General features: G+C 42.4%; 1 protein-coding gene across 4 annotated transcripts; it reads right to left on the bottom strand.

Annotated features, from left to right (window-relative positions):
* Nucleotides 1–10,951: 10,951 nt before the first annotated feature.
* Nucleotides 10,952–25,379, bottom strand: LOC139366583 (dynactin subunit 4). Of its 4 annotated transcripts, XR_011626775.1 has the most exons (16): nt 25,206–25,379; nt 24,163–24,233; nt 23,441–23,619; nt 22,924–22,967; nt 22,124–22,231; nt 20,888–20,908; nt 20,429–20,502; nt 20,078–20,190; nt 18,943–19,052; nt 18,735–18,808; nt 18,562–18,616; nt 15,773–15,880; nt 14,505–14,602; nt 11,607–12,178; nt 11,389–11,562; nt 10,952–11,319 (listed from the first exon to the last, which is right to left on the bottom strand). XR_011626775.1 is itself a non-coding variant. In XM_071104253.1 (14 exons), the coding sequence occupies exons 1-14, from the start codon at nt 25,338–25,340 to the stop codon at nt 11,962–11,964; spliced, it is 1,407 nt and encodes a 468-aa protein (XP_070960354.1). In that variant the 5' UTR covers nt 25,341–25,379; the 3' UTR covers nt 10,952–11,961. The 4 variants fall into 4 exon arrangements, 2 of the variants coding, with proteins under 2 accessions (XP_070960354.1, XP_070960356.1); XR_011626776.1 differs by lacking the exon at nt 20,888–20,908; XM_071104253.1 differs by having other exon boundaries at nt 10,952–12,178.
* Between the last annotated feature and the right edge of the window lie 997 nt (nt 25,380–26,376).

Genomic DNA, 26,376 nt, shown 5'->3' with positions numbered 1-26,376 from the left:
ACTACCAAATATGGAATCATGTAGTAACCAAAAAAGTGTTAAAGTCACTGGCTTACTGGTGCTCTTCCATGCCGTCCCTAGGAGGGGTGCGTCACTTGAGTAGGTTGCGTCACTGACGTGGTCTTCCTGTCTGGGTTGGCGCCCCCCCTTGGGTTGTGCCGTGGTGGAGATCTTTGTGGGCTATACTCGGCCTAGTCTCAGGGTAGTAGGTTGGTGGTTGAAGATATCCCTCTAGTGGTGTGGGGGCTGTGCTTTGGCAAAGTGGGTGGGGTTATATCCTGCCTGTTTGGCCCTGTCCGGGGGTATCATTGGATGGGGCCACAATGTCTCCTGACGCCTCCTGTCTCAGCCTCCAGTATTTATGCTGCAGTAGTTCATGTGTCAAGGGTCTAGGGTCAGTTTGTTATATCTGGACTACTTCTCCTGTCTTATCCGGTGTCCTGTGTGAATTTAAGTATGCTCTCTCTAATTCTCTCTTTCTCTCTCTTGGAGGACCTGAGCCCTAGGACCATGCCTCAGGACTACCTGGCATGATGACTCCTTTCTGTCCCCAGTCCACCTGGCCGTGCTGCTGCTCCAGTTTCAACTGTTCTGCCTGCTGCTATGGAATCCTGACCTGTTCACCGGACGTGCTACCTGTTCCAGACCTGCTGTTTTCAGCTCTCTAGAGACAGCAGGAGCGGTAGAGATACTATTAATGATCGGCTATGAAAAGCCAACTGACATTTACTCCTGAGGTGCTGACTTGTTGCACCCTCGACAACTACTGTGGTTGTTATTATTTGACCATGCTGGTCATTTATGAATATTTGAACATCTTGGCCATGTTCTGTTACCCGGCACAGCCAGAAAAGGACTGGCCACCCCTCATAGCCTGGTTCCTCTCTAGGTTTCTTCCTAGGTTTTGTCCTTTCTAGGGAGTTTTTCCTAGCCACCGTGCTTCTACACCTGCATTGCTTGCTGTTTGGGGTTTTAGGCTGGGTTTCTGTACAGCACTTTGAGATATCAGCGGATGTAAGAAGGGCTATAGAAATACATTTGATTTGATTTAACCAAATCCAAATATATTTTATATTTGAGATTCTTCAAAGTAGCCACCCTTTGCCTTGATGACTGCTTTGCACACTCTTGGCATTAGACATGTGGAAATCTGTCCTTTGGTCTGATAAGTCCAAATGTTAGATTGTTGTTTCCAATCTCCGTGTTTTTGTGAGACGCAGAGTAGTTGAACGGATGATCTCTGCATGTGTGGTTCCCACCGTGAAGCATGAAGGAGGAGGAGGAGGTGTGGGGGTGCTTTGCTGGTGACGTCGGTGATTTATTTAGAATTCAAGGCTCATTTAACCAGCACGGCTACCACAGCATTCTGCAGTGATACGCCATCCCATCTGGTTTACACTTAGTGGGACTATCATTGGTTTATCAACAGGACAAAGACACAACACACCTCCAGGCTGTGTAAGAGCTTTTTGACCAAGAAGGAGAGTGATAGAGTGCTGCATCAAATGACCTGGCCTCCACAATCACCCGACCTCAACCAAATTGAGATGGTTTGGGATGAGTTTGACCACAGAAACCAAAGGAGATGATCGTGGACTTCAGTAAACCACAGAGGGTGCACCCCCCCTGGGCATCTTTCGTTTGAGCAGGGACCCTGGGCATCTTTCTTTTGGTGTTTCTCAGCGTCAGTAGAAAGGCCTCTTTAGTGTCCTAAGTTTTCACAACTGTGACCTTAATTGCCTCCCGTCTGTAAGCTGTTAGTGTCTTAACGACCGTTCCACAGGTGCATGTTCATGAATTGTTTATGGTTCATTGAACAAGCATGGGAAACAGTGTTTAAACCCTTTACAATGAAGATCTGTGAAGTAATTTGGATTTTTACGAATTATCTTTGAAAGACAGGGTCCTGAAAAAGGGACGTTTCTTTTTTTGCTGAGTTTCTATAGTCTTAATTCATTCCTACTTGGGTATATGTTGTGTAATTTGTGTAATTTGTTAGATATTACTTGTTAGATATTGCCCTATGACCCCCAGATAACCCATGCAAATGAATGGAGTATGGAGGTAGTTTTGTTCTATCAAAAAGAAGAGGTTAAATATGTGTCCAAAAAATATATATATATATATTTCCTGCGCTTTCTTATATCTCCTAGATATAGGACAGACATTTCAAAACCTTATTTCTTATTATCTATTTACTGACTGCTCTTTTCTTGCCATTTATGAATGTGTTATTCAACCCGTTTCTAAGAGTAGGAGTAAAATGCCTCTATTCTCAGCACTTGAGACCAATTTTCCATCCTGAACCACCCTGTGATGTTCTCAAGAGCTCATTCTGAGGGAAAACTATATTTCTCCTTCCTTTGGCCAGGATGTTTTCTTCTTCTTCTTTCTCTCATTACCACCCTGTTCACCACCCTGTTCACCACCCTGTTCACCACCCTGTTCACCACCCTGCTCACCACCCTGTTCACCACCCTGTTCACCACCCTGCTCACCACCCTGTTCACCACCCTGTTCACCACCCTGCTCACCACCCTGTTCACCACCCTGCTCACCACCCTGCTCACCACCCTGCTCACCACCCTGCTCACCACCCTGCTCACCACCCTGCTCATTCCTCACTGAATTACAAGTCTGTCTGACTGACTGACCGCACCCGACCAGGACCTCTCCTTGTCCACCATTACGTCATTCACAATGTCTGCATCTCAAACGGCATCCTATTCCCTATAAAGTGCACTACTTTTGACCGGGAGCCACAGGGGATAGGGTGCCATTTGGGACGTAACCTAACCCTCACTCCGATACCTCACCACCAGACTATGCTGCACAACACAGTAGAACAACAATAAGGAAAGGTAGACATAACACACCTGAAGGCAGTAAATCACACAGAACTGATCAAGGATAGGATCTGTGGAAGAGCCTGGATATAGACAGGGAACACAGAACGAATCAAGGATAGGATCTGTGGAGGAGCCTGGACATAGACAGGGAACACAGAATGAATCAAGGATAGGATCTGTGGAAGAGCCTGGACATAGACAGGGAACACAGAACTAATCAAGGATAGGATCTGTGGAAGAGCCTGGACAGACAGGGAACACAGAACTAATCAAGAATAGGATCTGTGGAAGAGCCTGGACATGCACAGGGAAGACGACAAGTATCCTGTGACTGCTGTTTTCAGTCACAGTCACATCCCCCCTCACAAATCAGATGTACAGCAACATACTGTACACTGTCAGACACACCGAACACGGACATGTTTTCTCAACTAATAGAAATCATTAGAGAGCTTTGGCAGTCTCACAAATAATACTCAATTAGTGCACTACTTTTGACCACGACCCAAGTCGTGCACTATGGAAGGAATAGGGGACCTAGCTGTCAGGTGGGCCGGTAGATTGCCCACATAGAGCACTTAGAGGGGCCTATACCCTCTGCTGTTTGTGTTCCATGATGATTCAATATATCACACACCTTACCTCCGGGGTCAACCAACCAGAGACCAACTACAAAATACCAAGGGTATGTTTTCATACACAACCCCTTCAGGTTGAGTGGAGGGTCTGATTAATCACCACCCATCGTTCTCTGCTCAGCGGACCATCACCTGGCTAATTACAGGTAATAGATGATGTCTGGGTCAGATGGATGGATAGAGTACAGACCGTCCTCAGGGTCTCCTGTTCTGACTAGAACCTGGCCTTAGAACCTGGCCCTAGAACCTGGCTCTAGAACCTGGCCTTAGAACCTGGCCTTAGAACCTGGCCCTAGAACCTGGCCCTATAACCTGGCCTTAGAACCTGGCCCTAGAACCTGGCCTTAGAACCTGGCCCTATAACCTGGCCCTATAACCTGGCCCTAGAACCTGAGAAACCTTAACTCTGGAATAAATCTACCTATTTTCTCCCTTTCTCTGTGTCCATCATTCTCTCTTTCTCCCTCTCATTCACTCTTTCCAGACTCTCTCTCTCTTTCTATACTCTCTTTCCCTACTTCTATCTCTCTTTCCATATTCTCTCTTTCTCCCTCTCATTCACTCTTTCCATACTCTCTCTTTCTCTCTCTCCCTCTTTTCGTCCCTCTCTCTCTCTCTCTCTCTCTCTCTCTCTCTCTCTCTGTCCCCCCTCTCTCTCTCTTTCCCTCTCTCTCACTACTTCACTCTCTCTTTCCCTCTCTCTCTCTTTCCATACTCTCTCTTTCTCTCTCTCTTTTTCCCTCTCTTTCTCTCTTTCCCTCTCTCTTTCCCTCTCTATCGGTCTTGATCACTGCAGCCATCAGAATGTTGACTTTGGACCTGGGAGTGAAAATGAACACTGAGAAAGCAGCTGACGTCCCCTCAACTCCCCCTACCCCCCCCTCACCCTCTACACCCCCCCCCCCTCACCCTCTACACCCCCCCCTCACTTTCTACACCCCACCCACCCCCCCTCACCCTCTACACCCCCCCTCCCCCCCACTGCCCCTCTACACCCCCCCTCCCCCCCACTGCCCCTCTACCCCCCCCCCCTCACCCTCTACACCCCCCCCCTCACTTTCTACACCCCACCCACCCCCCCTCACCCTCTACACCCCCCCTCCCCCCCACTGCCCCTCTACACCCCCCCTCCCCCCCACTGCCCCTCTACCCCCCCCCCCCCCCTCACCCTCTACACCCCCCCCTCACCCTCTACCCCCCCCCCCCTCACCCCCACTGCCCCTCTACAATCCCCCCCTTCCCACCCACCCCTCTACGACCCCCCCCCCCCCCCCCCCCCTCTGCAGTCATCTCTTTTCTCATGTCTCTCTGTAGTCTAGTTGACATTCAGCTTCCTGTTTTGGGTTAGCAGTCATCTCTGGGTTTTTGTCGACATTCATCCGTCCTGTTTGGATTAGCAGTCATCTCTGGGGTTTTCTCATGTCTCTCTGTAGTCTAGTCAACATTCAGCCGTCCTGTTTTGGGTTAGCAGTCATCTCTGGGGTTTTCTCATGTCTCTCTGTAGTCTAGTCGACATTCAGCTTCCTGTTTTGGGTTAGCAGTCATCTCTGGGGTTTTCTCATGTCTCTCTGTAGTCTAGTTGACATTCATCCGTCCTGTTTGGATTAGCAGTCATCTCTGGGGTTTTCTCATGTCTCTCTGTAGTCTAGTCGACATTCAGCCGTCCTGTTTTGGGTTAGCAGTCATCTCTGGGGTTTTCTCATGTCTCTCTGTAGTCTAGTCGACATTCAGCCGTCCTGTTTTGGGTTAGCAGTCATCTCTGGGGTTTTCTCATGTCTCTCTGTAGTCTAGACGCTGCCTGATGTGAGGTTGTTGACTGACGTTTTCCTGATGTTGACAGATCACTATTCCACACAGCCTTTAAGTAGTTCTATAGTATCAGAACAGTAACAGTAGTCGTATAATATAGTAGTTTAACTACTGAGTCTTAAAAACACAACTACCACACAGCTCAGCCACCCACATGTTAACCTGCCTGCCTTCCTGGCTCGGTCTGGCTCCATTTACTGAAATTAGTTTACAGAACATTTACCCTACCAGATGTGAGATCGTTAGGCCATTATTTACAGTAGGGATACAACAGCCTCTATCAGCAGCAGCTGTGTGTGTGTGTGTGTGTGTCTTTCTTGTTCCTCTGCTGAAGCAACATCTCCTCTAAAGTGTATTATCCCATGAAAAGGAAAAACGTGTTCCAATTTGTAAACAGCTCTGACCTCAAACCATCGTTGGTAATGAATCATATTTGATCTCTCTATGAGGACACTGTGCTTCTAAGAAAACTTAGTAACACTTTACTTGACACCCAGTGTCATAACATGGTTATGGCAAGGTGATAACCATGATATAATATGTAATAACAGCTGACATAACTTGTCATAACATGGTCATAACACTGTCATAACACTGTCGTGACCCACATATTGAGATCTGTTGTGACATATATTGAGTTATTTACTGGCTGGTTATGACACCTACATAATGACACCTACATAATGATACCTACATAATGACACCTACATAATGATACCTACATAATGACACCTACATAATGACACCTACATAATGACACCTACATAATGTCACCTACATAATGACACCTACATAATGATACCTACATAATGACACCTACATAATGATACCTACATAATGACACCTACATAATGACACCTACATAATGACACCTACATAATGACACCTACATAATGATACCTACATAATGATACCTACATAATGACACCTACATAATGATACCTACATAATGACACCTACATCATGACACCTACATAATGACACCTACATCATGACACCTAAATAATGATACCTACATAATGATACCTACATCAAAACTGGTTATGACACCTACATAATGACTCCTACATCAAAACTGGTTATGACACCTACATAATGACACCTACATCAAAACTGGTTATGACACCTACATAATGACACCTACATCAAAACTGGTTATGACACCTACATAATGACACCTACATCAAAACTGGTTATGACACCTACATAATGACACCTACATCAAAACTGGTTATGACACCTACATAATGACACCTACATAAAAACTGGTTATGACACCTACATAATGACACCTACATCAAAACTGGTTATGACACCTACATAATGACACCTACATCAAAACTGGTTATGACACCTACATAATGACACCTACATCATAACTGGTTATGACACCTACATAATGACACCTACATCAAAACTGGTTATGACACCTACATAATGACACCTACATCAAAACTGGTTATGACACCTACATAATGACACCTACATCAAAACTGGTTATGACACCTACATAATGACACCTACATCATAACTGGTTATGACACCTACATAATGACACCTACATCAAAACTGGTTATGACACCTACATAATGACACCTACATCAAAACTGGTTATGACACCTACATAATGACACCTACATCAAAACTGGTTATGATACCTACATAATGACACCTACATAATGACACCTACATAATGACACCTACATAATGACACCTACATCAAAACTGGTTATGACACCTACATAATGACACCTACATAAAAACACCTACATAATGACACCTACATAATGACACCTACATAATGACACCTACATAATGACACCTACATACTGACACCTACATAATGACACCTACATAATGACACCTACATAATGACACCTACATAATGTCACCTACATAATGACACCTACATAATGATACCTACATAATGACACCTACATAATGACACCTACATAATGACACCTACATAATGACACCTACATAATGACACCTACATCATGACACCTACATAATGACACCTACATAATGATACCTACATAATAACACCTACATAATGACACCTACATCATGACACCTAAATAATGACACCTACATCATGACACCTACATAATGATACCTACATAATGACTCCTACATCAAAACTGGTTATGACACCTGCATAATGACACCTACATCAAAACTGGTTATGACACCTACATAATGACACCTACATAATGACACCTACATAATGACACCTACATCAAAACTGGTTATGACACCTACATAATGACACCTACACAAAAACACCTACATAATGATACCTACATAATGACACCTACATAATGACACCTACATAATGACACCTACATAATGATACCTACATAATGACACCTACATAATGACACCTACATAATGACACCTACATCAAAACTGGTTATGACACCTACATAATGACACCTACATAAAAACACCTACATAATGACACCTACATAATGACACCTACATAATGACACCGACATAATGACACCTACATAATGTCACCTACATAATGACACCTACATAATGATACCTACATAATGACACCTACATAATGACACCTACATAATGACACCTACATAATGTCACCTACATAATGACACCTACATAATGACACCGACATAATGACACCTACATAATGTCACCTACATAATGACACCTACATAATGATACCTACATCATGACACCTACATAATGACACCTACATAATGACACCTACATAATGATACCTACATAATGATACCTACATAATGATACCTACATAATGACACCTACATAATGATACCTACATAATGACACCTACATAATGACACCTACATAATGATACCTACATAATGACACCTACATAATGACACCTACATAATGACACCTACATAATGGCACCTACATAATGGCACCTACATAATGACACCTACATAATGACACCTACATAATGACTCCTACATCATGACACCTACATAATGACACCTACATAAGAGTGTCAAAACCCACAAAACCTGTCACACAAGGCAACACATTCCATTACTCCATAGTCTACTTGTCAACAGTATATTTTTTGTTTTATTGTTTTTGAAATTGACCATATTATATTATCATTGTAATTGTTCACCACATTGATGTCCGACATGCAGCTTTACACACCAACGCTGTTACCGATGACTGGGATGAATGTAGGAGCAGATTTCAGGAGCAGGACAACACATCCTCTTTGTGACTGATAACTGGCATAAGGTCATGTACGTGATTGGCCTATCTGGCTGATATGATTATGATGTCATAATGCTTCTTGCCAGTGTCATAAAGCGTATTTTCTAACAAGTTATTTTAAATATGATGAAAAAAAATAAAAAAATTACAACAAAGGACTTTAAGAAACAAACTTTCGAATGAAAGGAAACTTATTGTCAGGAACCACATTTGAATAAATGTGGGTTGACAATTATGTACGGTTCATAACCAGCCATAAATAACACAACAGGTGTAGATATATGAGTCGTGACAGTGATACGACATATTATGACATGGTTATGACCGTGTCACAACGTGTTATGACTCTGGGTGTCAAGTGTTACCAAAGACGTTTATAATAATATTTTGACAGTTTATTTATAGAGAAGCAAGAGAGAATGGCTATTAAACGTCATGTAAGATTGGTACATCGGTCGGCAGGTAGTCTAGCGTTTAGAGCGTGGAACCAATTACTAAATGATTGCTGGTCAGGATACCCGAGTCGACGAAGTGAAATATCTGTTGACGTGCTCGAGCAAGACACTTAACCCATGTCGCTCTGTATGAGAGCATCTGCTAAATGACTCAAATGTTAATTGTCAATTCGCACTTAAAGACGTCTTCCAGCGATGTTTTTTTTTTTTTTTACTTCTACTGTTGAAAAGCGATACTCCAAATATACAGTAAGTATCAACAATAAATAAATTTAAAAAAAATTTAAAAAATAGTAACATTTCGAGCAAAATATTTTTTTTTTTAGACAACTGCAAACTTCAAGGAGTTTCAAAGAATTCGTGACGTCATCGGCCACCCCTTTGCACGAGGAACAATAGGACCGCTCTCTTCCGTGTTTTCTAGAAGGAATCCGAGCAGTACATTATTAAGAACATTCAACATTCTTCTAATCAGAAAGCTGTTAAAACAATCAATATGTGTGCATCCTCTAATGTCACTGTATAATCTGTAATTTGTTATAACCCTTTCTAGCATATTTTATCATTGTCTGTTTGTATACTTCTTGTTAGTATACTGGTTTTTCTGCAATAATTTTTTAAAATTTAAATATATATATATATATATATATATATATATATAACAACAACAAACTATAAGATATTGGTCAATTGCACACAAGTTTCAACTGAAATTTGGCTTCTGTTTTTAACCCAACCCCTCTTTAAGATACCATAGAGGAGCAATGGAGAACCCACCCACTTGTGCCATTTTTTAATTGAACCTTTATTTAACTAGGCAAGTAAGTTAAGAACAAATTCTTATTTACAATGATGGCCTACACCAGCCAAACCCTCCCCTGGCAACGCTGATCCAATTGTGCGCCGCCCTATGGGACTCCCGATCACAGCCGGTGTAGCAAAACTGCACATTTTAAAGTGGCCTTTTATTGTCCCCAGCACAAGCCACACCTGTGTACTGATCGTGCTGTTAAATCAGCTTCTTGATATGCCACACCTGTCAGGTGGATGGATTATCTTGGCAAAGGAGAAATGCTCACTAACAAGGACGTAAACAAATTTGTGCACAAAATTGGGAGAGAAATAAGCTTTTTGTGCATATGGAACATTTCTTGGATCTTTTATTTCAGCTCATGAAACCAACACTTTACCTGTTATGTTTATATTTTTTGTTCAATATAGCTGGGGCAGCAGCTAGCCTAGTGGTTAGCGCAATTGGACTAGTAACTGGAAGGTTGCTAGATCGAATCCCCGAGCTGACAAGGTAAAAAAAAAATCTGTCGCTCTGCCCCTGAACAAGGCAGTTAACCCACTGTTCCTAGGCCGTTATTAAAAATAATAATTTTTTCTCAACTGACTTGCCTAGTAAAATATAAACACTGTTGACAGTGACTCACAGCTGCCATCTACAGGAGGCAGCATGCCATTACACCATATCATAAACAACCCTACAGCTCCACCTTGTGGTGGCACTGTCAGCGTGCACTAAATGACAAAGGGAAATTGATTAGACTAGTTTGAAGACAACCAATAAACAATACATGAATCAAAAAGTTAAAAACACAATAAAATTATTCTAATAAAGGCCATTGAGGGCCAAAAAGTCCTGATTTGAACTTTAATTAGAGAAATAACACTGTATAACACTGTATATATATATATATATAATATGACATTTGTAATGTCTTTATTGTTTTGAAACTTCTGTATGTGTAATGTTTACTGTTAATTTTTATTGTTTTTCACTTTATATATTATCTACCTCACTTGCTTTGGCAATGTTAACACATGTTTCCCATGACAATAAAGCCCTTGAATTGAATTGAATTGAAATAAACTGTAAGTGAGTTAAGTTTGTGATTTTTGTTTGGTTGGTCCTCGTCTCTCGTTTGAGCCCATTGCCTTCCGACTCCTCTCCAATAACACAACACACACAAGGTGTTTTTAAAACATTAATTTTATTAGCCAGTACAGGTTAACCGTGATATAAGGCTCTGTCTAACAAACCAGGGGGGAATTCCTTCCAGACAAATCAAAACAGCGCCAGTGAAAGGTTGCTACCAGCCCCTCCCTGTTGGTCACATCTTCAGTAGAAACTCTCCAATCAATATAAACTTCACATTTAATTCAAATGTATGATTGACCGATAGTGTTAATGTAATATCTAATATCTTACCGCTGCAGAGTGCCTCAGACTGACACGTTTACAGGTCTCACTACTTCAATACTGCTAATAGAACAACTGACTGGACTTTAGTACTGAAGACAACAGCAAAAATAACTCCCAACTCCTTAGTCTCATCCTACCTTCAACCCAGAGAGATCATCCTACCTTCAACCCAGAGAGGAGATACAGTAATGACAGTCTCACCCTACCTTCAACCCAGAGGAGATACAGTAATGACAATCTCACCCTACCCTCAACCCAGAGAGGAGAAACAGTAATGACAGTCTCACCCTACCTTCAACCCAGAGAGGAGATACAGTAATGACAGTCTCATCCTACCTTCAACCCAGAGAGGAGAAACAGTAATGACAGTCTCACCCTACCTTCAACCCAGAGAGGAGATACAGTAATGACAGTCTCATCCTACCTTCAACCCAGAGAGGAGAAACAGTAATGACAGTCTCATCCTACCTTCAACCCAGAGAGGAGAAACAGTAATGACATCATCTAAGAGACATTTATTAGTAGGTAGATGTAGCCTGGCATAGCATGCAGGTAAATACTCTTCATCCTTAGATGAGGATGATGAAGATAATGCTTAAATTGAAGCGTGAAGCAGGAAAGGGTCTCTGGAACTGCTTGGGGGTACAGAGAAGTGTGCGAGTGAGAGAGATATGTGATCCAATGCATGTACAATGTGTATGTGTGTGTGTGTGTGTGTGTGTGTGTAAAATATATGTATTCGGTGTGTGTGTGTGTGTGTGTGTGTGTGTGTAAGCTCTTCACGCTATGATCGGCCCCAGGCTGAGCTCTACGTGGTGTGTGAGCCAGATGGCCTCGGTGGGGGTGTCGCCCTCCTCGCTCGGCCTTATGGGAGCCGCCAAGTTGCGGAAGTCGTGGCGAATCTTAAAGGACACTGTGACATCGCCGTCCTCCTCGCGCTGAGGGACCACCTTGATGAAGAAACCGATCTTGTTGGATTTCCTGAAGGCCACCACACTGGAGGAGAGACAGGAGCAGAGAGGGAAGGTTAGGAGACCAGGGGCAGAGAGGGAAGGTTAGGAGACCAGGGCCAGAGAGGGAAGGTTAGGAGACCAGGGCCAGAGAGGGAAGGTTAGGAGACCAGGGCCAGAGAGGGAAGGTTAGGAGACCAGGGCCAGAGAGGGAAGGTTAGGAGACCAGGGCCAGAGAGGGAAGGTTAGGAGACCAGGGCCAGAGGTAAAATGTCATCCTACTCCCAACAAGTACACTTGTTCTAAACTAATGTCCTTGCTCCTCAGTTCATACAGCACGAGGATCTCCTTCCAGAGAGACATCAGGGACTGTAACATACTCTGTTTCACGGAATCATGGCTCTCTCTGGATATACTGTCCCCGTCCATACAGCCAGCTGGGTTCTCAGTTCATTGCACAGACAGGAATAAAGAACTCTCCGGGAAGAAGAAAGGCGGAGGTGTATATTTCATGATTAACTTACTCATGGTGTGATTGTGATAACATACAGGAAGTCAAGTCCTTTCGTTCCCCTAACTTAGAATACCTCACAATCAAATGCAGACCATATTACCTCCCAAGAGAATTCTATTCTGTTATAGTCACAGCCGTGTATATTCCCCCTTAAGTTGATACAGCGACGGCCCTCAAAGAACTACACTAGACTTTATGCAAACTGGAAACCACATATCCTGCGGCCGCATTTATTGTAGCTGGGCATTTTAACAACGCAAATTTGAGGAAAATTCTACCGAAGTTCTAATAACACATTGACTGTAGTACTCGCTTAGAAAATAAAAAAAACACTAGACCACTGCTACTCGCCCTTTTGAAGATGCTTACAAGGCCCCTCCCCCGACCTCCATTCTGCAAATCTGATCCCGACTACATTTTTCTCTTCCCTCCCTATAGGCAGAAACTCAACAAGGAAGTACCCGAGCTAAGGTCTATTCAACGCTGGTCTGAACAATCTGAATCCACGCATCAAAATGGTTTTGATCACCGGACTGGGATATGTTCCCGGGTAGCCTCTGAGAATAACATCGACGTTTACACGGACACAGTTCATCAGGAAGTGTATAGAGGATGTTGTTCCCACTGTGACTATTAGAACCGACCCAAACCAGAAACCGTGGATAGATGGCAGCATTTGCGCAAAACTGAAAGTGAGAACTACCGCATTAAACCATGGCAAGGTGACGGGGAACATGGTTGAATACCAACGGTGTAGTTATTCCCTCCGTAAAGGCAATCCAACAGACAAAACGTCAGTATAGAGACGAAGTGGAGTCGCAATTCAACGGCTCAGACGAGACATGTGGCAGGATCTACAGATTACAAAGGGAAAACCAGCCATGTTGCGGACACCGTTGCATTTGTGTTTATTATGGATCCCCCCAGTAGCTGCTGCTAAGGCAGTAGCTACTCTACCTGGGGGCCAGCAACATTAAGGCAGTAGCTACTCTACCTGGGGTCCAGCGACATTAAGGCAGTAGCTACTCTACCTGGGGGCCAGCAACATTAAGGCAGTAGCTACTCTACCTGGGGTCCAGCGACATTAAGGCAGTAGCTACTCTACCTGGGGGCCAGCAACATTAAGGCAGTAGCTACTCTACCTGGGGGCCAGCAACATTAAGGCAGTAGCTACTCTACCTGGGGTCCAGCGACATTAAGGCAGTAGCTACTCTACCTGGGGTCCAGCGACATTAAGGCAGTAGCTACTCTACCTGGGGGCCAGCAACATTAAGGCAGTAGCTACTCTACCTGGGGGCCAGCAAAATTAAGGCAGTAGCTACTCTACCTGGGGGCCAGCAAAATTAAGGCAGTTTAAAATATACTACACCTCCTCGGGCCTTATTGCTTAATTCTACTGTATAAATGTGATTTGATTTTTTTTATTTCACCTTTATTTAACCAGGTAGGCTAGTTGAGAACACCTTTATTTAACCAGGTAGGCTAGTTGAGAACACCTTTATTTAACCAGGTAGGCTAGTTGAGAACACCTTTATTTAACCAGGTAGGCTAGTTGAGAACACCTTTATTTAACCAGGTAGGCTAGTTGAGAACACCTTTATTTAACCAGGTAGGCTAGTTGAGAACACCTTTATTTAACCAGGTAGGCTAGTTGAGAACACCTTTATTTAACCAGGTAGGCTAGTTGAGAACACCTTTATTTAACCAGGTAGGCAAGTTGAGAACAAGTTCTCATTTACAATTGCGACCTGGCCAAGATAAAGCAAAGCAGTTCGACACATTCAACAACAGAGTTACACATGGAGTAAACCAAACATACAGTCAAATATGAGATGACCGTATTGTACTTCAGACTCACTCTGGGTCGTCCTGGAAGTCCTGTGGCTCGGCCAACTCGTCGTAATCTGCTGCAGCATCCTTCCCTGCCAGGACCAACTCCTTGGTAGGAACCATCACCTATAAAACATCATCATCATCATCAACAACATCCTTCCCTGCCAGGACCAACTCCTTGGTAGGAACCATCACCTATAAAACAACATCATCATCAACAACATCCTTCCCTGCCAGGACCAACTCCTTGGTAGGAACCATCACCTATAAAACATCATCATCATCAACAACAACAACAGAGGTCAGGGGTGAGAGGTCAGCAGTAGCTTTGTAAAGGGAGGGTATATTACTGGAAACTTTCGAAAATTCACCAGTAAACTACCAGAATTGCGGTATCTTTCAAGGCATTTTGGGGCGGCAGGTAGCCTAGTGGTTAAAGCGTTAGGCCAGTAACCGAAATGTTGCTCGATCGAATCCCCGAGTTGACAAGGTAAAAATCTATCGTTCTGCCCCTGAACAAGGCAGTTAACCCACTGTTCCCCGGTAGGCCGTCATTCTAAATAAGAATTTGTTCTAAAATGACTTGCCTAGTTAAATAAAAATTATGTAATCTATCACAAGACAGCTAGTGGCCCTTTTGGGTACTTTAGCTTATCATAGGAGTCTAATCATTTCTGGCCCTCTGTATGGCCTTATCACAAAATAATTAAAATTATTTTTTTTAAACAAATTAAGAATGAGAAAGCTGTAAAAAAAATATATATATATATATCCTAAATGTAAACCATCAACTTAGTGATTACCATTGGTGTTTACTATGAGGGTTTCAGCCATTTTGTGTTTGAGATTCTTCAAAGTAGCCACCCTTTGCCTTGATGACAGCTCTGCACACTCTTGGCATTGAATGAGTAGTTTGTGTCCACACTTTTGACTGGGACAGCATGCATATTTTATTTTTCTAAATATATATACGTTTTTTTATTTTTCTGTGACTATGTATTTGCTGTCAATGTTTTGGGGCCAAAAAAGTAAATAGTTAGAAGAGTTACAGAGTGAAAATAAAGCCATTGTTGATTAGATGCTTTTTTCAATTCATTTATCTATTTTCTCTTGAACCACATGATCTATCTATAAGAAACTCATGGATACAGAAAGAAAAACTATATATAAATACATGTTTTCAAGTATAAATTACCGAAGATGAAATAGAAAATCTGTTACTTATCAAACTTACTAAATATCCCGGTAACCTTGGTAAATTACCGGTAGTTTTCCAACATTAGTCAGCAGTACCTTAGCAGTGCTATTGATGTCCTCTGGGTCTCCTTCCTCACAGCCCACCAGGGTGACGTGGGTAATATTCTCCACGGGGTTGGTCAGGGTGAGCAGCACCTGGCACTCCTACAGACAACATGATACCACTCATACTGTAAGTCATTCTGCTCTCCTACATACAACATGATACCACTCATACTGTAAGTCATTCTGCTCCCCTACAGACAACATGATACCACTCATACTGTAAGTCATTCTGCTATCCTACAGACATGATACCACTCATACTGTAAGTCTTTCTGCTACCCTACAGACATGATGCCACTCATACTGTAAGTCATTCTGCTCCCCTACAGACAACATGATACCACTCATACTGTAAGTCATTCTGCTACCCTACAGACAACATGATACCACTACTACTGTAAGTCATTCTGCTATCCTACAGACATGATACCACTCATACTGTAAGTCTTTCTGCTACCCTACAGACAACATGATACACTCATACTGTAAGTCATTCTGCTCCTCTACAGACATGATACCACTCATACTGTAAGTCATTCTGCTCCCCTACAGACAACATGATACCACTCATACTGTAAGTCATTCTGCTACCCTACAGACAACATGATACCACTCATACTGTAAGTCATTCTGCTACCCTACAGACAACATGATACCACTCATACTGTAAGTCATTCTGCTCCCCTACAGACAACATGATACCACTCATACTGTAAGTCATTCTGCTATCCTACAGACATGATACCACTCATACTGTAAGTCATTCTGCTACCCTACAGACATGATACCACTCATACTGTAAGTCATTCTGCTCCCCTACAGACAACATGATACCACTCATACTGTAAGTCATTCTGCTACCCTACAGACAACATGATACCACTCCTACTGTAAGTCATTCTGCTCTCCTACAGACATGATACCACTCATACTGTAAGTCTTTCTGCTACCCTACAGACAACATGATACACTCATACTGTAAGTCATTCTGCTCCTCTACAGACATGATACCACTCATACTGTAAGTCATTCTGCTCCCCTACAGACAACATGATACCACTCATACTGTAAGTCATTCTGCTACCCTACAGACAACATGATACCACTCATACTGTAAGTCATTCTGCTACCCTACAGACAACATGATACCACTCATACTGTAAGTCATTCTGCTACCCTACAGACAACATGATACCACTCATACTGTAAGTCATTCTGCTACCCTACAGACAACATGATACCACTCATACTGTAAGTCATTCTGCTACCCTACAGACAACATGATACCACTCATACTGTAAGTCATTCTGCTACCCTACAGACAACATGATACCACTCATACTGTAAGTCATTCTGCTATCCTACAGACATGATACACTCATACTGTAAGTCATTCTGCTACCCTACAGACAACATGATACCACTCATACTGTAAGTCATTCTGCTACCCTACAGACAACATGATACCACTCATACTGTAAGTCATTCTGCTCCCCTACAGACAACATGATACCACTCCTACTGTAAGTCATTCTGCTCTCCTACAGACAACATGATACCACTCATACTGTAAGTCATTCTGCTCTCCTACAGACAACATGATACCACTCATACTGTAAGTCATTCTGCTCTCCTACAGACAACATGATACCACTCATACTGTAAGTCATTCTGCTACCCTACAGACAACACTCATACTGTAAGTCATTCTGCTATCCTACAGACATGATACCACTCATACTGTAAGTCATTCTGCTACCCTACAGACAACATGATACCACTCATACTGTAAGTCATTCTGCTCTCCTACAGACAATATGATACCACTCATACTGTAAGTCATTCTGCTCTCCTACAGACATGATACCACTCATACCGTAAGTCATTCTGCTCTCCTACAGACAACATGATACCACCACTCCTACTGTAAGTCATTCTGCTATCCTACAGACATGATACCACTCCTACTGTAAGTCATTCTGCTCTCCTACAGACAACATGATACCACTCATACTGTAAGTCATTCTGCTATCCTACAGACAACATGATACCACTCATACTGTAAGTCATTCTGCTATCCTACAGACATGATACCACTCATACTGTAAGTCATTCTGCTACCCTACAGACAACATGATACCACTCATACTGTAAGTCATTCTGCTCCCCTACAGACAACATGATACCACTCATACTGTAAGTCATTCTGCTACCATACAGACAACACTCATACTGTAAGTCATTCTGCTATCCTACAGACATGATACCACTCATACTGTAAGTCATTCTGCTACCCTACAGACAACATGATACCACTCATACTGTAAGTCATTCTGCTCTCCTACAGACAATATGATACCACTCATACTGTAAGTCATTCTGCTCTCCTACAGACATGATACCACTCATACTGTAAGTCATTCTGCTACCCTACAGACAACATGATACCACCACTCCTACTGTAAGTCATTCTGCTATCCTACAGACATGATACCACTCCTACTGTAAGTCATTCTGCTCTCCTACAGACAACATGATACCACTCATACTGTAAGTCATTCTGCTATCCTACAGACAACATGATACCACTCATACTGTAAGTCATTCTGCTACCCTACAGACAACACTCATACTGTAAGTCATTCTGCTCCCCTACAGACATGATACCACTCATACTGTAAGTCATTCTGCTCTCCTACAGACAACATGATACCACTCATACTGTAAGTCATTCTGCTCTCCTACAGACAACATGATACTACTCATACTGTAAGACTTGCCTTCTGGAAGCGCAGGTTTGGAATGGACATTATTCTGACCTCAGGGATGTAACTCCTTTAGGATTAAAAATCACATCACTTTACTGAGAAATAACACAACACTACCAACATTCAAGAGTAGAAAACAAAGGTGGATGTGTTTCGGTACAGAGGAGATGCTAAGCAATACTTACACAGCCACCAGCTGGATTTTGAACTTGATTGAGGTTGGGTTGAATTCTGGCTTGCTCAGATTGTGCTCACATTTCTAGGAAGAAAATAAACATTTCTACCATGAGTAATCAAGAAAAACGGACAGAAAAACAACAGTAAAATAATAGAAAAATGCCAATTTATTGAGAAGGTTAGTGTGGTGTAAAGTACTGTGTCTCGTAAACTGACCCTGCATCGCAGAGAGCGCTTGATCAACAGGTGTTTGTGTTTGGGGTGGAGCTGAGAGGCTCCGGCTGGCTGGAAGTCAGGCTGGAGCAGCCGCTGACGCAAGGATGTCACTGGAATGTATAACACACACCAGGAAGTTAACACATGGTCAACTACACAACACCAGGAAGTTAACACATCCAGACAACACAACATGGTCAACCAGACAACACAACATGGTCAACCAGACAACACAACATGGTCAACCAGACAACACAACATGGTCAACCAGACAACAAAACACAGCAGATTTGAAAACAACCACAGCATACCCTGGTTATTGATATAGCAGTAGACTTCATTATAACAAATAGCTCTAAGGAAAAGTAGTGGATGAAGCTAGAATTCTTAGTTGCGAGATTATTTTTATTAAAATTAAATGATCTGTACCCCTTGACTCTTGAAGAATAGAACTTATAAATGCCTCATGAGCTTTGTTCAACTGTCGTACCCCATCTGAACACAAAATATAAGCTTGTTTTACTCAAAATGTTTGTAAAACAACATACATGTAAAACACTGTATAGCCTCATAACATGGTTAAAACAATCATTTTACTATCAGTCCTTGCATCCATAGCTCTGTCTATTAATCTGAGAGTGGTTACATTTCTCCAGCCCCATCGCTCAGATTTTTACCAAAACAGTGGAGGGGAGGACACTTTGTTATTGTTTCAATTAACGTTTGTAGATTCTTTTTTTTTAAGTACTAATCATTGTTACCCTCAGGTAGGTGGATAGGTCTGGGTTAGTGGTTAGGCTTAGGGGTTAGTGGTTGTTGTCTCTTACCCTCAGGTAGGTGGATAGGTCTGGGTTAGTGTAGAATTCAAGGTCCGGGGTTAGTGTTTAGGCTTAGGGGTTGTTGTCTCTTACCCTCAGGTAGGTTGATGGGTCTGGTGTAGGGTTAGGGGTTAGTGGTTAGGTTTAGGGGTTAGTGATTAGGTTTAGGGGTTAGTGATTAGGGGTTGTTGTCTCTTACCCTCAGGTAGGTTGATGGGTCTGGTGTAGGGTTAGTGGTTAGGGGTTGTTGTCTCTTACCCTCAGGTAGGTTGATGGGTCTGGTGTAGGGTTAGGGGTTAGGGGTTATTGTCTCTTACCCTCAGGTAGGTTGATGGGTCTGGTGTAGCAGTCTTCAGGCAGTGGCTCCACTTCATCTAAAGCCTGAGCTGGTTCTATGTTAATCTCCTTCTGATCTTCACCTTCCTTCAGACTAGAGTAGGGACAGACACAGTGAAGGCCATTATAGGAGACAAGGACAGACATTATCGCAGACAGGGAAAGATGCATTTATGAACTACCAGCATGGCTTTATCCCAAACTGCACCCCATTCAGTGAACAACATGATTTGTCATGTATGTGGACAATGGTGCATTATACTATCAGGATGTGATACTCATACGTTAAGGACAATAACATTTTCGTGAATGGAATGGAATGTAATACTCACGAAAGACCAGCCAGACTGGTGATAGGAGCTCCAGGTCTCTGTCTCTGTAGTCTGGTACCCAGACCATACTTCTCCTTTACAGAGCAACACAACCACAAATGTCAACTAACTCACAGACAAGACACCACCATGTGGTAGGTAGACTTACAGGGGAGGAAGCACTGGCATTTCTATTGATAACTGTTAAAATGTATTTATTTATTTTTCAAATATCTAAATTGGGAAAACATTTACTAGCATAAATACCTAAAAAATAAAATTCTGATCGAAGCCAAATAAATAAACCAAACCTAGAGAAATATTCTTTGGTTTGAACGAAGAGAACACAAATCTTTATGTTAACAGTGAGTTACAACCGTCTACTATATACTACAGGCATTAACATTACATTTCCGAGAGAGCGAGAGAGAGAGAGAGAACAGTGTTTTGTCTATCAAAGTTGTGAAAAATACAACTCACCACCACATGAATAGTGTGTTGCTGGGGGACGGAGGGGTTAAAACCAACATATCAGCGTGCAGAAGCAAAGACAAAGAAGATAGTATCAAGTGAAACCAAAGCAGCAAACATGGCAGGTAACTGACAACATGCAACAGCAACAGAAAGGCATTAGTGGTATAGCTGAAGACTCTTCAGCTGCAGTAGCTAGTATCTAGCTAGCTAGCAGACAGCTAGCTTATAGTGACTGTTCAGCTGCAGTAGCTAGTATCTAGCTAGCTAGCACACAGCTAGCTTATAGTGACTGTTCAGCTGCAGTAGCTAGTATATAGCTAGCTAGCACACAGCTAGCTTATAGTGACTGTTCAGCTGCAGTAGCTAGTATATAGCTAGCTAGCACACAGCTAGCTTATAGTGACTGTTCAGCTGCAGTAGCTAGTATATAGCTAGCTAGCACACAGCTAGCTTATAGTGACTGTTCAGCTGCAGTAGCTAGTATATAGATAGCTAGCACACAGCTAGCTTATAGTGACTGTTCAGCTGCAGTAGCTAGTATATAGCTTGCTAGCACACAGCTAGCTTATAGTGACTGTTCAGCTGCAGTAGCTAGTATATAGCTAGCTAGCACACAGCTAGCTTATAGCGACTGTTCAGCTGCAGTAGCTAGTATATAACTACCTAGCACACAGCTAGCTTATAGTGACTGTTCAGCTGCAGTAGCTAGTATATAGCTAGCTAGCACACAGCTAGCTTATAGTGACTGTTCAGCTGCAGTAGCTAGTATATAGCTAGCTAGCACACAGCTAGCTTATAGTGACTGTTCAGCTGCAGTAGCTAGTATATAACTACCTAGCACACAGCTAGCTTATAGTGACTCGTCAATGTTCCAGTATGCCCCAGGTTCTAACCTAAACCAGTCCTTCTGTCCATACACATGAACTATACATGCAGTTCAATCAATGTCAACATACTGGAACATAACATCATGAAGGCTATTCAGAAATAGTTGCCTTGTTAATTTCAGATCCCGCCACCAGCAGGGTTAATAACACAGCCATAACCATCACAACAAATAAAGATTAAAAGCATATTTGAAAATGCTCATTATTTAAAAAATAAATAAAAAAGTGGGAGCTGGGTTGTGGTTATTGAGAGAGGTTTAACGTGTAAAACAGTCAAGTTCGTATTCAAGAGAGAAGTGTGAAAGCTGAGCATGTTATCTCCTGGAGTGTGTGTGTGTGTGTGTGTGTGGTGTACCGAGAAGGCCAGTGGCATATAGGGTCGTCTCCTGGCCAGCTTCTTCCTGTCCCTCTCCAGTTTCTCCCTCTGGGCCAGCTGCTGGTAATACTCTATCAGTTTATTGATCTGAAAGAAAAATACCCAACATAACATAAGTCTGACTGTCATAGGATAGTATTATTATAATAGAAGGAGGAAATGACAGGTCAGAGAACAATGTATACAGTATATATAGACACACACACCTCTCATCAGCATACCCCTTTTATTTTTTTTATTTCACCTTTATTTAACTAGGCAAGTCAGTTAAGAACATATTCTTATTTAGAATGACAGTCTAGGAACAGTGTGTTAACTGCCTTGTTCAGGGGGCAGAACGACAGCTTTTTACCTTGTCAGCTCGGAGGATTCGATCTAGCAACCTTTCCGTTACTGGCCCAACGCTCTAACCACTAGGCTACCCTGCCGCCTCTACACTCTAACCACTAGGCTACCCTGCCGCCTCTACACTCTAAACCACTAGGCTACCCTGCCGCACCCACCCATGTATGTTACCAGCAGGAAACAAATAGTAGAAAGCACAAGTCAAAGCCAACACTTAAGCTTTGGGGCCTGTATCAGGAGTGTGTCTATTTGTGGTTGATCACACAGTGTTTTTTTTTATTTTATTTTAAATACAGCATCAATTACAATAGACTCTATGTAACTTCCAGTGTCACAGCATTCTACTGCCTGGGGTTGTCGAGCTCGACATGTGAGAAACACTTGAGAGAGCGAGAGAGAGAAAAATAGATCAGACCAAAAGGAAGGCAACATACCCGTTGAGTATGAGGGTTGTCCGGCTCCTGCCATCCTCCACTGGCTGAAGTGAAGACACACAAAAAAAATATATATAAAAGTGAAATAGTCCTCCATAAAACACCTAACAAGTCAATCACACAACAGACACATAGGCTACTAGTCAAGTACATGATAAGGGACACATCTCTATTCAGAGTTACAATTACAAACAAAGCTCCATACATCAGATATTAATTTGTTTAGCATTTGAGCCATTCTAACATAGCCTATTAACGAGTCAGTCCCATACATCTCCCCCTCATCACCAATGCAGGGGTGGGAGGGGGGGGGGGGGGGGGGACACACACTTCCTTCAGTAGCTTAGTAACTAGGATCACCAGCAAGGTTTGCTATTTGATTTGGTTGACGCCACTTCTCACACTCGCTCAGCCACAGGATAGCTGATCTTGCTTAACATAGGCCCAATATACAAAAATAGTCAACAGTCCATTATCTCCCCCTCATCATCAACAGTAAGGTAGGCCTGGCACTCACCCACAGACTTGTCAGCCATGCCCACATCTCTGGATGTCCAACGACAGAAGCCACAGGCCAGGTAGTAGGCCTTCTTCATGGTCGTCTTGCTGGGGTCGTCGGGAAGAGGGGCTGGGATGTTGGTTGCCCGGGTGGACAGGGTGTGCATGCAGCACGGGCAGTCGAAGCAGTTGGCACACCTGGGACACGACGAGGAAGAAGGTATAGCTAGTTATAAACGCTACCTTTGTTCTTCAACCGAAAGAAATAGTCGCAGTACTCAAACCCAATGCCAGCTTTTATGGCTTTCCTTAACCCTAAACTAGGCTATAACTAACCTTAACCTAATCTTCGACCCCATAGAATTACATATGTAATAGTAATGGGAAGGGTCAAGTTACATATCGGGATATTAATTTAAGCAATATTATTTTTGTAATAATTGGCTGTAGCTGCACCAAAACGCCAATATTTTTCCTTCAGAACTTGTTCACCGTCTTTTGAAATAGGGAGTCAAATAAACATGAATGATAGATAACCCTAAGCTTAACCTCTATGCCTAACCTGAAGTTTTCGTTCAGCTGGTTGCATATCCTCTTCCTAGAACAAAACAGAGAGCTGGGAAAAATGTAGGCTGGATGCAGCAGAAAATTGTCAATGGCTACACAATAAGGAATAGGTCTATGCCATAGACCGTATATATAACAGGTCTAAGCCGATGCTCAGTTGCAAATGTTTCTCACCTGTTCTTCTTCAGCTTTGCCTCTGCTGAAGGCATATTCTCCAGGCAGCTCGGACAGTAATGTGAGTCCACCTAGAAAACAGAGGCAGCATTCAACAATCTATGTTAGTGGCACCTTATTTGGGGAGAACGGGCTTGTGGTAATGACTGGAGCGGAATTCGTGGAATGGTATCATATACATCAAATACCTGGTTACCAGGTGTTTGATGCCAATCCATTTGCACCGTTCCGGCCATTATGATCCGTGGTTAGTGGGAATACATGAATGTGCATTGCTATCCATCGTAGCTAGCTACTAGTTACAACTGCACAGATAGATAGATATTGGTTCATGCTGAAACATGATTAGTATGCGTTAGCAACCTATCAGCTTCAGTATAATAAAAACAGTGTGTCTGTGGGTGAGGGTCACTGACAGTTGTGTGGCTGTGTAAAATGAACAATCATGGCTGTCTGACGTGGCACGTATCGACTCGATAAATAGGTAGCCAGCTACCTAAATAAGATATTTCACAAGAATAACGACCTCTGTGAAAATGTGTTGATCTGAGACCGCACTGTGGTCGATCTGTCTGGGTGTGGTGATGGAGTACAGCTAGGAGGCTGTGAAGCTAGCCAACAATTAAAAACGCTTTTCAAATGCTCGTTGGGTTTAAATTGTATTTCCAGTGGGAATTTGTGTCACTGTTAATTGGACAAAATAAGTTAGTGATCACAAACGATGTATTATGTTGTTTAGTTAGCTGTCTTGCTTGATTGTTAACAGTTAGCTTAGCTAGGTAGCTAGCTAAAACGTACAAAATTATGAAAGTAGGACGGAAGTAAAGACGACATATCCGACCAATCACACGACAGAGCTGTTTAATAAATGTTGATTGACGTGCGAAATGGCAAATACGATTACAATGTTTATTGTACGGGGTTGGACTATGTTGACCAATCCCTCCCAAACCGCTAACGCTACGAGCTTGCTAGCTAGCTAGATATCTGTAGGATTGAGATAGTTAGCCACACAGTAATGTGTTGACATGTTCGTCGCTTACCTCGTGAGACACACATTCTAAGGAACGCAATTCACTGCAATACCGACAAAAATAAAGTGTCGACAACGGCGATCGGATCTTTTTCTCTCCATGAACTAGGTAGAGAACCCTGTCAGGCTGCAAAAGGGACGCCATCTCTAACTGATGCCACGTTCACATCAACTGGGAACACGGAAGAATACGAGATCAAATAATGACGTCAGTGAACTTCAGGTCGGAAATGTTAGAAGCTCCGGAAAGAGGCCCAAGTTCCTGAGTTGGGTGGCGGTACAAATCGATTTTTTTCTCAGTCTGAGCTCGTTTTTTTTTTTTTTTTTCGAAATCCCAGTTGTTTTGTAGGCGCTGACGTATGAAGTAGAAGATTATCGAATTCCCGAGCTCCCAATTAGTTTGAACGCGGCATGAATCCTCAGGCGTCGACGTCTCTTACTGTTGTCGTTTGGTCGATGGCGCCACCGGTTGGTGGGTTATGATAGTGGGTTTTTTTTGGGTGAGTTGAAGTTTTATTTTAAACCAGCTTTGTTCAAGGGTTTTTCTTAATTTTTTAACTATTTTCTAGTTGTAGAATAATAGTGAAGACATCAACACTATGAAATAAGACATATGGAATCATGTGGTAACCAAAAAAGTGTTAAACAAATCAAAATGTATTTTAGATTTTTCAAAGTAGCCAAATCAAATAAAAAAATTGAATCAAATTGTATAGGTCACATACACATGGTTAGCAGATGTTATTGCAAGTGTAGCGAAATGCTTATGCCTCTAGATCCGACAGTGCAGCAGTATCTAACAGGTAATATCTAACTATTCCACAACAAAACCTAATTTCTAACAAATTCCACAACAAAACCTAATACGGATAAGAATATAAAGTATAAAATATATGGATGACCGACCCTTTGCCTTGATGACAGCTTTGCACACTATTGGCATTCTCTTAACCAGCTTCACCTAGAATGCTTATCCAACCGTCTTGAAGGAGTTCCCACATATGCTGAACACTTGTTGGCTGCTTTTCCTTCATTGTGCGGTCCAACTCATCCCAAAGATGGCGCCGGAGGGTATGCCTGCTATTTTATGGCCTCTTAACCAACCGTGCTATTTTGTTGTTTTTTCACATTTTTTGTAACTTATTTTGTACATAATGTTGTTGCTACTGTCTCTTATCAAA

Source organism: Oncorhynchus clarkii, chromosome 14, assembly GCF_045791955.1.
Source record: "Oncorhynchus clarkii lewisi isolate Uvic-CL-2024 chromosome 14, UVic_Ocla_1.0, whole genome shotgun sequence".
Classification (NCBI taxonomy): Eukaryota; Metazoa; Chordata; class Actinopteri; order Salmoniformes; family Salmonidae; genus Oncorhynchus; species Oncorhynchus clarkii.
The sequence above is the reverse complement of the archived record's forward strand: the minus strand, read 5'-3'. Positions and strand labels throughout refer to the sequence as shown.